We start from the raw sequence: 12,152 nt of genomic DNA, 5'->3' as shown, positions 1-12,152 counted from the left end.
TCACGTTATCGTTTTGTTGTTTTTGTTCGTGTGATCTTTATTTAATAAATATGTTCGCAAATAACGCTGCGCATTGGTCCTCTGTTCCCGACGATCGTGACAGTCACATGTGCTCAGTGTGAACCTGCTTTCATCTGTGAAGAGCACAGGGCGCCAGTGGCGAATTTGCCAATCTTGGTGTTCTCTGGCAAATGCCAAACGTCCTGCACGGTGTTGGGCTGTAAGCACAACCCCCATCTGTGGACGTCGGGCCCTCATACCACCCTCATGGAGTCTGTTTCTGACCGTTTGAGCAGACACATGCACATTTGTGGCCTGCTGGAGGTCATTTTGCAGGGCTCTGGCAGTGCTCCTCCTGCTCCTCCTTGCACAAAGGCGGAGGTAGCGGTCCTGCTGCTGGGTTGTTGCCCTCCTACGGCCTCCTCCACGTCTCCTGATGTACTGGCCTGTCTCCTGGTAGCGCCTCCATGCTCTGGACACTACGCTGACAGACACAGCAAACCTTCTTGCCACAGCTCGCATTGATGTGCCATCCTGGATGAGCTGCACTACCTGAGCCACTTGTGTGGGTTGTAGACTCCGTCTCATGCTACCACTAGAGTGAAAGCACCGCCAGCATTCAAAAGTGACCAAAACATCAGCCAGGAAGCATAGGAACTGAGAAGTGGTCTGTGGTCCCCACCTGCAGAACCACTTCTTTATTGGGGGTGTCTTGCTAATTGCCTATAATTTCCACCTGTTGTCTATTCCATTTGCACAACAGCATGTGAAATTTATTGTCAATCAGTGTTGCTTCCTAAGTGGACAGTTTGATTTCACAGAAGTGTGATTGACTTGGAGTTACATTGTGTTGTTTAAGTGTTCCCTTTTACTTTTTTGAGCAGTGTATATGTTATATCGATAACCGTCACTTATCAAATAATTACCTCTTATCAGTCTCATTCTTAATGTCGCATAATCCTTGAACCTGCAAGAACCCTAACCTTATTGATGAATCAGCAATACACAAATTGGCTTAATTATTTGTTTACTAACGAACTAAACAATAACACAATACAAACACACACACACAGGTTATTGATTACTAACGTAATACAATAAAAACAGGTCCCTAGTGGACTGGACTAACAATAGCATGAATGCTTGGGTAGAAGGAGGGTCAGAGTGGAAGGGAGAGACAGAGATTCAAACTATCGTGGTTACTTTGGAGACTACGCTCACAGTAATCATAATACTAATGCACCCTAATAACGCTAATTCGGATTAGAAATGCAACATGTATTTACGTGTAGCTGTCCTCGATAGTTGAGTTGATGACGTAGGGCTCTGGTTTGCCCACCAGAGATCCCAATGTTCTTGGTAGAGTTTATGGTTGTGGCAGTGGTTAGAATGGATACTTCAGATGTACCCACGGTTGTCTGAGAGGGATTGTCCTCTCCTCTTGTGTCTTTACTGAAAGTTCTCTAGACGACTATACATGCCAGCTGCAGACTGAAATGATAAGGTCTAGTGCATTGTCTTCTTCTTCACCTCGTGTAGAGGTTGAGAGTTTCAGAGTTTAACTAACGCCTCACGTTTTCTGATCTTTCTGGTCTAACCATTTTGTAATGTGTAGCTTCAGCTTCACACTTCTTGGTCTTGTAGAAATTCAACCATTTACAACGTTTAGCTCACGCTTCACGTCTGGTGGTCTGAGGTGAATTTCGTCACAAGGCTTTTTATGCACTCGGGGTAAAAGGAGCGTTCCATCATGTTTGTGCTCATCTGGGCTTGGCCACTGACTGAGAACAAATCAATATGGAAAACAATAATCTCATCTAGAATGCTAAAATCACATTGTTATCTTCACAAACGTATTATTATACTTAATCATTTGTTTTATACAACAATTAGATGCAAACCTCATAACTGGGAAGTGTAGCCCCCCAGAGATACAGTTATGTTGTTCCACAATCTTTAATGACATCACAACATAGTAACGAATTTGACATGATTGTTCTTTAAGTCCCCACCAACCATTTCCCACGTTCTTTTAAGTAGGAATATTGTTTCATTATCCACTTTTGGATGTTGGAGTCTTGGCAGGAAGACTTCCTTTGTTAACAAAGGGGTCCTTTCTCCCAATACTTCATGGCAAGGAAGAGAAAGTCTGCACGGTATTTACGACCGGTCATAAAACTGGTCCCCAGGAAATGGGGTGTTCAAACTTTTGCCTAGCCGGCATGTTTGACCCTCAACCCATGAGGGCAAGTCATGACACCAGCAAATCATTATTATTATTATTATTATTTTTTTTACAGATCAATACTTGGAGTCAAAGTATCGATATAATATCGTCCAAAATAATATTGAGATATGTAACTGTAACCACCCCCCCCATTACTAGTGATTGTGCATGTGGACTGAGGCTTGTTACCCATGACTGAATTATGTTTTCCTCTGACTCAGGGCTGGAGAGAAAGCTAAAGGCTGGAGAGGAGAAGCTTGATCAGTTCGCAAACGACAAGGCCAAGCTCCAAAGTGACATCTCAGACATGATGAAGTCATCAGGCGACAGTTCAGCACAGCTTACCAAAATGAATGAAGACCTCACTCAGAAAGAAAGGTACATACACAATTAAATTAAATGTCACGAACAAAGGTGTTCTCAAACATATGCAAATCGATTGGCTTACTTTCACTGTTTACAATCAGGTTAACCACTAGTGCCAATATTTAATGAGCGTATGACAACGATGCACAAAACCGTTCAACATGCACTGAGTATACAAAGCATTAAGAGCACCTGCACTTTCCATGACAGACTGACCAGGTGAATCCAAGTGAAAGCTATGATCCCTTATTGATGTAACTTGTTAAATCCACTTCAATCAGTGTAGATGAAGGGGAGGAGACAGGTTAATGAAGGATTTTTATGCCTTGAGACAATTGGTTGTATGTGTTCCGTTCAGAGGGTGAATGGGCAAGACAAAAGATTGAAGTGCCTTTGAACGGGGTATGGTAGTAGGTGTCAGGCACACTGGTTTGTGTCAAGAACTGCAATGCTGCTGGAATGTTCCACCACCCAAAGGACAACCAGCCAACTTGACACAACTGTGGTAAGCATTGGAGTCAACATGGGCCAGCATCCCTATGGAACACCTTGTAGAGTCCATGCCCTGACGAATTGAGGCTGTTCTGAGGGCAAAGGGGGGGGCAACTCAATATTAGGAAGGTGTTCTTAATGTTTGGTATACTCAGTGTATAATCACTTATTTATTGACTGAACTTGCCATGATCATGTCGTTTTTATGGGTTGTTATTATTATCCTTAAATAATCTTAAAGCAGGGTTGACCTTTCCATCGCCCTGGTTTTCAGTTTATTAGTTTCAGTCAAAAAACATTTGAATCTGCCCCCTACAATGAATCCCTGGTTTGTTTGAATACCACCTGTCTCACTTGGTCAGAGAGTCACCCCCTCCTCCCCCTTTCCTAGGAGGCTGGAAGAGCTACAGACTCAACTTGCAGAGGAGAAGGAGCGGACAGCACGTTCTGAGGAGCAACAACAGCAGGAAGTAGCCCGGAAGGAGCAGGAGCTGAAGGGGGCCAGAGACGAGCATCAGGGTCAGCTAAGCAACCTGCAGGAGAAGATCGCACAACTGGTGAGTGAAAACCCAGAGAAAGCTTTGAGATGTTGATGGTCGGGATAAAGTAGATGATTAGATGTAAAGAGCAGAAGTTTGTTGTAAAACAGCATACATTTTTCTTCCCAGGATTATACTTTTTACTGTCTCTACCCTAAACACTGAATACCTCACTTTACCACTGTCCCCCTTTCAAACAGCAAATGATTGATGTCGTTAGTTACTGTTGCCCTCTTTATGTTGTGTGTAGGAGAAGAGTTTGCACCAGGGTGAGGCCCAGGCCAAGGAGCTGCAGACCTCCCAGCAGAAAGCCCTGTCTGAGGCCTCAGAGCACCATGCCAAGCAGCTCAAGGAGCTGCAGGGTCAGGCTGACAAGACCAAGCAGGAGCTGAGTGTCTCCAGGGAGAAGGCCCAGGAGCTGGAGAGGCTGGTGGCCGAGCTGCAGCCTTACAAGGAGAAAGCCCAGGTGAGCACCCACCATATCATTATCAGGACCACCATGTTTTAAGCTCTCAGGAGGTGCTGTCTTTTGGTACAAAAATCTACCCTAATGACAATTTTGACTGCTTTGTAGTTATGTTGCTTTAGATTGACTGACGTTTTTTCTGAGCACTTTTTTCAAGTATAGTCCCATCCACTTTCTATGAGAGATGTTGGTAGCACTTTATTTTACGGTACAGAAATGACTAGGTTATTATTGTGTCATTTACCATTTTACTATGTAGTTTCAAAGTAAATAAAAGTGCTACCTTAAGTGGTCTATGCTCAGGTTTGATGTGCACTTGATAATAATTAGACCACCTCACTTCTAATTAGGGCTGGGCGATATGGCCTAAAACTCATATCTCTATTTTTTTCAAACTTATGGGCGATTCACGATATATAAGCCTTGTTGTACAACTAAAGGTAAAATACACTGCATTTAAAACAGTCAGCAATAATCAAATGAATTCAGAGCTTGTGAAATTATACCTAGGCTGAATATATGCCTTCCACAACCTTAAGACCCACTAATAATGTAATTATTTTATCAAAATAGTTGTACCTGCTTTTTTTGCAATAATCACTGATCTGGCTTTCAGGTCTGTCAATAAAAATGCCCATTTTGTAACAAATTTAACCAGAACCATGCATAATGCACATTCACTAATAATATAGCAGGCATTATAGAAAATGAACACACTTCTCATAAACAATCTCTCAAGCACAAGCCCATGTGCTAGTGAGTAGCCAGCTAATATTTATATTTCAAGTTTAGCCAGCTTGGATCTAGGTATAATTTCACAAGTTCTGAATTCAGATACTAGTAACAAGGCAAAACAGTTGAATTGTTATGAACACAACCTTCTGTCCATCTCCAACTGTTTGAACAGCATGCTAGCCTGTCCATTTTGTTCAGATGTTGAAATCAAGTGGCCTAACGTTACCTTATTTATCAGAATGAGAACGAGTTTCCAATTCCATATATAATTGTTTTATGCTTATTGCACATGTATAAAACACAGACTAGACCCCTAGTATAACAATCTTTATTTGACTAAAATGCTGCTAGCGTTATGTGGTACCGTAATGCGCGTGACAAAATTAGCATTAATTTTCCAGAATGAATGTTCATTGGTACATCCGTTTTAGTAGTGTCTGCTCTGCTCGAAATTTGAGGAGTTGAGACAGTGTATGGTTCGAAAGGTTAACTTCTCCTCTATTACAGTAAAATAATGTCTCCATGTGCTTCGGTGTCCATATGACCAATTATGTTGGACCAAACCTCAAATGCAAATAGCGAGGGAGGGGCTTGGGAGAAAGAGACGAAGCGAGAGGTTTCACTCACTCACAAAAATATGTCCAAAATAAGCCCAATGCGTTTCTATGCGCTTATTTTGAACCTTGTTGCCTGACTTCCCGCCTTTGGGACAACGACTCCCATTGTTAGGGCAGAGACATTAGCATCTCGTCATTATATACAGATCTCTGGTGTAAATGGGAAGGTGCACAGTACAGAAGGAGCAAACGAGACCAAAAAGACAACATGAGAACAAGCGGACATAAACGCTCATAAAAACGAAAAAAACAAAAACAACTTGATTCTCTGATACTTGCATTAGGAATATCGCGCAAAAACATAGAATCGAATTAATGCAATGTATCGCCCAGCCATACTTCTATTGTCTGGGTAGTTATCCTACTGTAAGAAGTTCCTGAAGTCCGTATTGTGAAGGGTTCACAGACTGTTATGCCATAATTGTTCTATCACAGTGACCTCATTCTTTGATTTCACTAACACAAATAGATTTTTTAAAAACTCACTAAGCCTATTCCTAAGGCTATAAGATTCATGTTAGCATTTTATCTGCTCATAATATTGTTTTTTTGTTCACTGTGTGTATTCAAGTCCATTGCACCATGTAACAATGAACAGCCATTGATGGTCATCTTATATGCACCATCTTCATTTGTCTATTGACAGTGTGGCTATGTTGTGGTGTGGTTTTAGGGCCTACTTAAAAAGCAGGGGCACATCTTAGAGATAAAAACACTGATACTGACAGTCTCGATGAGTTACCGGTATGTAAAGTGTACGGCTTCTGTCTATGCTCACCAATTATTAGACATTTAAAACAGGGTTATATACTTGTCCAAATCTTCTCAATGGAAAGTACACATTTACGCAGACACACTCTCCTCCTCACCTAATACACTGCACACCAATTGAAAACCTGAAGCTATCATTAGAGCACACTTACAATACAAACACACACATAGGCATGCATAAGCACTCCATTGGCGTGCCCCTGTTTTCAATATATTCTGTTTTCATGGTATTGTCAGCTACGTTTTTTTTTTCTCCCAACTGTTTTTTATGCTTACACCAGCTTAACCTTTCCAGTTGCATTTTATTACTTCTTGACTTATTTTGTTACTTTTCCCTTTATATGCCCCTTTTTTCTTTCAACTTCATTCCCTCAGTTTCTTTCTGCTGAGCTCGACTCCTCCATGCAGCATGTTGAGCGATTGTCCACAGACCTGGAGAAGCAAATCTCAGCACTGGAACACATGTCTAAGGAAAGTTCAGATCTCAGAGCTCATAAGGAAAATCTCGAGAAGCAACTCTTCGAACTCCAGGCCAAGCTCTCTGCCCTGGAGGCTAGTCACCATGAGCTCTCAGTTAAGACTGAAGAACTGCTGACACTGAGGGACAAGCTCACAAAAGAGCAGGAAGAACTTTTGACCACAAATCGGCAGCTGGATGGAGAGAAGGCCTCACTATCCAGAGAGATTGAGAAGCTCAGAGTTTGTGTTGAGGAGGCACAGGCCAAAAACAAATCCCTCAGTCAATCTGAAGTGGAGCATCAGTCCCAAATTGAGGAGCTACAAAAGACAAATGCAGAGAAGCATGAGGTCCTCTTGAAGTACCAACAGGAGATCCAGCAGCTGGAAACTAAGAGGAATCAGCTAGCAGAAATCTATAAGAAGACCTGTGAGGAGAGGAATGGGCTCCAGGAGGAGCTCAAGCAAAGCAAGGAGAAGCTGATCTCTGAGAAGGATAGCCTTGTGTTGGAGAGAGATGCAGCAAGAAATGCTAAGAAATCCCTTGATGCAAAGAATACAGAGTTGCAGACAAGGTGTCAGTCTTTGAGCTTGGAAAAAGAAGACCTCTGTGTGAAAAACACTCAGTTGCAGGCCCAGAAAGAGACCTTGGGCAAAGATAAAGTGGAGATGTCTGCTCAAATTAATGCTGCTATTTCTGACAAAAAGGTCCTCCAAGCCATGAATACAGCGCTTCAGAATCAGCTGAATATCACCAAGAAGGATCTTGAGAAGTCTGTCCACGAAAACGGCGAGCTCCAGGCTTCCAAAATGAGCCTAGCCAAGATGCTGGATGAGTCCAAGACCAGCAGTGAGGTTACAGATTCTGAGAGGCTTCACCTCATGCAAGAGAAAGAGGACCTGCTTGCTACCCAGCGAAAGGTGTGTTCTGAGAAGGATGAACTTCTTAATGAGATAGAAGAGTTGAAGGAGAAGCTCAAACTTTCTACACAGGAAGCGGCTACCTCTAAGGAGAAAGTCAAAGAGGTGTTGTCATCTTTTGCCAAGGAGAAGGAAGCTCTTTGTCTCCAGAATGAAGAGACAGAGAAGGCGCTACACTCCGTACGGAAAGAGAAGCTGGCCATGGAATCAACACTGGAACAGCATAAGATGGAGAGTGACTGTTTGGTACATGAAAAGGAAGAGCTTGAAGAAAAGCACACAAAGGAGGTCTCTGAAAAGGCTACTCTAACAAAAGAGCGCGACAAGCTAGCAGGTGAGATCCGCAGTATGAAAGACCAGCTGGACAGCTCCTCCAAGGCCAATGATGACCTGAAGCAAGCCAATTCCAACCTTACATCCTTGCTAGAGGAATCCAAACATAAGATACAAAAGGTGGAGGTTGAGGAAGCTTCCTTGAAAAAAGAAAAGGCTGATCTACAGGCACAGCTGCAGAAGCGTTGCTCTGAGAGGGAGGCCCTTGAAAAAAGCAAAACTGAACTTGCAGAGGAGCATCATAAACTAAAAGGCAACTCTGAGCAGGTGCATTTGGAACTCATCCAGCAGAGGGATACCCTAAGAAAAGAGCGGGATCTCCTGCACTCCCAGCAGGCAGAGATTAACAAGAGCATACAGATCCTGCAGAAGGACAAAGATGATCTTTTTCTGCAGGTTCATGAGTTCAAGGGTCAGACGGAATCACTTTCAAAGGCAAAAATGCTTCTTGAATCGCAGCAGCAGACTGAAGCCACTGAACGAAGTAAACTGTCCTCTACAAAGGATGACCTCTCCAGAGAGAGAGAAGACTTACAGAGTCAGTTGTCCACTCTGATACAGAATAAGACCTCCCTCCTGCAGTCTGAATCCAGCCTGAAGGCAGAGATTGCCTCCATTTGTGTTGAAAGAGACACAATGGCCTCTGAGCGAAATAGTTTGTGTTGTGATTTAGAGCAACTTAAGATGACTCACACTGGATTGTTAGGTGAGCGACATGGTCTGCTTGAGGAGAATGCCCAGATTCAAGCTAAAGTGCAGGACCTCACTCAGAAATCTGTGACTAGAGACAAGGCCATTGATGAATTGTCTGCCAGACTTAAGGATATTGCAGAGGAGAGAAAAGCCTTGGCTAGGGAGGTTGAAAACTTGAAGGCCCAGCTGAAGCAGAGAGACCAGGAAAAGGATGGCCTGGTTGAAGACAAAGAGTGCCTGTTTTCCAAGCTTGAGGAGCTTGGCAAAGAGGTCTCCTCCCTGGCTAAGGAGAAGGTAGACCTCTTAGCTATACAGTCCAGGCTGGAGAAAAACCTTTCCTCCCTCCACAGCAGCCAAAAGAGTGGTGATGGGGAACGCTCAAGGCTCCTGGGGGACGTAGAGAAGCTGCGAGCTGCCCAGATACAGCTCGAGGCAGATGCTGAGGCCCTACGTGCTGAGAAGGCAGGGATAGAGGGACAGCACAAAGTCTCTGTGGAGGAGGCATCTGCGTCTGCCAAGGCCCGGGAAGAAATTGGCACCAACCTGAAAGACCTGAAGGTCGAGAAGGATGCCTTGCTCAAGGAGAGAGACAAAGCCACCCAGCAAGTCACCCAGCTTGAAGCTCAACTGAAAAACGTTATTTCCAAGCAGCTTGAGGTACTCCACTACTAACAAACCCTGTATATAACCCTCACATTGAGATGGCTGTGGTCATGTTTCACCCTCACTGCATGCTAGTTTGGTCACCTTTTCTATTTATCTCACTTTTTGTTTCATCTCCTTTACTAACTGCTCTATCTTTATTATAGTCCCCTGCGAAAAGTTTATATATGAAATATATTCCTGTAGGTTTAGAACGTGGTTTGAGAAGTTAGGGTCTGTTCCTTGGTTGGGGCAGATGGTTACATCTCATCTCCCTTAGAATTTGGTTTTAAGAGTCATGCCCACAACCATGGTCTCTTTTCTCTAATTGAGATTTCAAACAATATGTTAGGGCCAAAGTACATTACTGCAAGTATCCGTTCTCAGGCCACAGGATATAATTAGTTCATTTTTCTCTCTTCTCAACATTTTTCATTTGAGCCTTTAGGTCCTTCACCAACATTGTAGTCAAAGCTAGTTGCCTGTTACATTACTGTAGTAGTAGATGTGGGCATTGCAATGATTCCTGAGGATTAAATCAATTGCATAGTAATTGTGGAAACACAATCATCGTAACCCACTAGAGCTTCAAAATCAAGTTTGGAATGATTTGGATGACTGACATGCAATGCATGCAAATTTAATTCTGCACGATATGAGAAAATGTAAATAGTGATCCCTCTGAGTTGATTTGGGCTGTGTAAAATAAGTCTCCATCAAATCAGGACAAAGGGGTTTGCTGTTCACCTCAACCAACCCCAATCCAAGTAAATTGCAGGTATTTCATCATAATCTGGTTGACATGCCCCCCTCTCCCTCACTACTTAGGCAGCAGAGTCCTCAGGGAAGACTGCTGAGGCCGTGGAGCGGCTGACACAAGAGAAGGGCCGTCTGCAGCAGGAGAAGAGTGAGGCCCAGTCTCAGCTGGAGGAGTTCAGGAGTGACAAGCAGGAGATGACCAGTCTGGTGAGTCAGGGATATGGAGAATGCAATGCCTCAGATGGGGTGTAATATATTGGTTGAGCAGCGTGTATTTTCAGTAAGGTATGGAGAATGTTGAAATTTTGTGGGTGTGGAATGATGTCTTTGTCACTGTCATAAAGGGTCCTCACTAAGGACTCTGGAAGGGGCTCCTTAGGGTAAACATTGAATCAAATAAACAAAATGAACTGAATGATCCTCTTTGAACAACTGAACCAATTTGAAAGTTCAGGAAAAAGATTTTCACAGAAATCTCTGGGTGTTGTGTGTTATCTTACCAGAAGTTGGGTGTGTGGAGTGTCATGGTTGCAAACCACTTTCATAAATTAGTCTTCACAACATAATACAGTGTTACACGTAAACAGAAATTCAGCCACAGATGCTGACATGCTCACACTTACCAAGATCACATTCCTGTGTGGGTCTGACACGGAGGGAAAGAAAGTAGCCAAACCGACTCGCGCAAGTTAGACAAACTTGTTGCTGCGATAGGTTATCTATCATCTCATCTGGTAGTGTCCGTCTTGACAGCATAAAATCGATGTAAAGAAGCTAGCTACGCTAGTCAGCTAAGTTAGCTAGCTATCTAGCAAGGCTAATTGAGGCTATTTTGCTGCTCCCCCCATCCTTGTCTACAACAACTCCATTCATATTAAACAACAGCCTACCTGTTGGTTGATCGTTGTAGCCTACTCCTTTTCATTTAACCAACTTAATACTGTAATATATTCCATTATAATTCCATTTTGCATTAATTAGAAATCTCCCACTTCACTTGCTACATGTGAGCCTTTGACTGTAGTGCTGCTTTGATTGACCGACAATAACAAGCTTCATTGTATTATATACATTAGAAGTTATTTATGTTTTGTGTGTGTTACTGCTCAGCTGGATGCATTGAAGCAACAGAATTCCAAATACCAAGAGGAGCTCAACCTGTTTAAGGAGCAACTCTGCTCAGAGAAGCAGAAAATCTGCAGCCTGTGCCAGGAGATGTGAGTATAGTGTGTGTCTATGTATGTGTGCCTGCGTATGTGTGAAGCCCATCACAACAGGCCAGATTATTCTCTTCTCAGCCCTACCTTCCACTCGGGGGGGGGAAGAAATGCAAACTTGCTTTCTTTACTCCATGCTTGTAATCCTCCTTGCTCTCAAATTTTTTATTTTGGGTGAAAATATATTACACACACACACACACTGGGTGTTAGTTATAGCTCATTGCTCTCAAGTCTTCAAACTTTCAATATTCAGACTTTTAAGAGTCAGACATTGTCTTCATACCCAACCTCAAGGTCTAAATATCAGTAAAAAAATGTTTACTGAACTATGGCACAGTGCAATGCTCATGAAAATGTGTCAGTTCATCACTGTTCACTACTATGTACATATCTTATGGTGTGATTAATTTGGTTAACAACTTTATTAAAACACCTTGTAGTGTGGCTGCTGACTTACGCAGTAAAGTATTATATTTAATGGTAACATTTTAGGTGTCAATGTTCATGCCTTAAATTAATTATCTACTTAAACCATTGGCCATGAATAATGATGCGACACTAAAGTTAAAATTGTTTTGCTGTTTAAATTGTTGAGCAAGCATTAGTGCCTGTGTCCTGCCAGGTGCTAGGTAGACAGTGAGGTGAATGATATCTGACATGCAAATCCTAGCAGCTAAGAGTTGTAGAAAGTTATGTGTTTATAATATTGTCTGTGTGTGTTTAGTGAGGAGCTGAAGCAAGTTGCCTCTGTGAAGTCCCAGTCCCTGGTGGCCTTACAGGAGGAGAACAACAAGCTGACTAAGGAGCTTGGCAGGAACAAGAAGGAGACCGGTGGCCAGCAGAAGGTACCACCACTGGACTGCTTTGTTCCCTCCTCCCTCAAACTGTCTCAACCATTTTAAGAATGTAACACAG

The 12,152-nt window shown here is 42.8% G+C and overlaps 1 protein-coding gene across 5 annotated transcripts in view; it reads left to right on the top strand.

Annotated features, from left to right (window-relative positions):
• The window catches only part of LOC311141288 (CAP-Gly domain-containing linker protein 1-like), a 51,661-nt gene that overhangs the window by 27,163 nt on the left and 12,346 nt on the right, over window positions 1-12,152 (top strand). For 4 of the 5 annotated variants that reach the window (XM_084176572.1, XM_084176571.1, XM_084176573.1 and 1 more), the window contains 7 exons: window positions 2,449-2,605; window positions 3,477-3,642; window positions 3,875-4,090; window positions 6,589-9,273; window positions 10,087-10,224; window positions 11,128-11,234; window positions 11,962-12,082. In XM_084176572.1, the coding sequence (XP_084032698.1) occupies window positions 2,449-2,605; window positions 3,477-3,642; window positions 3,875-4,090; window positions 6,589-9,273; window positions 10,087-10,224; window positions 11,128-11,234; window positions 11,962-12,082 (3,590 nt within the window). The remainder of the gene's footprint in view (window positions 1-2,448; window positions 2,606-3,476; window positions 3,643-3,874; window positions 4,091-6,588; window positions 9,274-10,086; window positions 10,225-11,127; window positions 11,235-11,961; window positions 12,083-12,152) is intronic. The other variant, XM_084176575.1, reaches the window with a different exon arrangement.

This window comes from Coregonus lavaretus (assembly GCF_964263955.1).
Source record: "Coregonus lavaretus genome assembly, chromosome: 14".
In the NCBI taxonomy this organism is placed as follows: Eukaryota; Metazoa; Chordata; class Actinopteri; order Salmoniformes; family Salmonidae; genus Coregonus; species Coregonus lavaretus.
The sequence above is the reverse complement of the archived record's forward strand: the minus strand, read 5'-3'. Positions and strand labels throughout refer to the sequence as shown.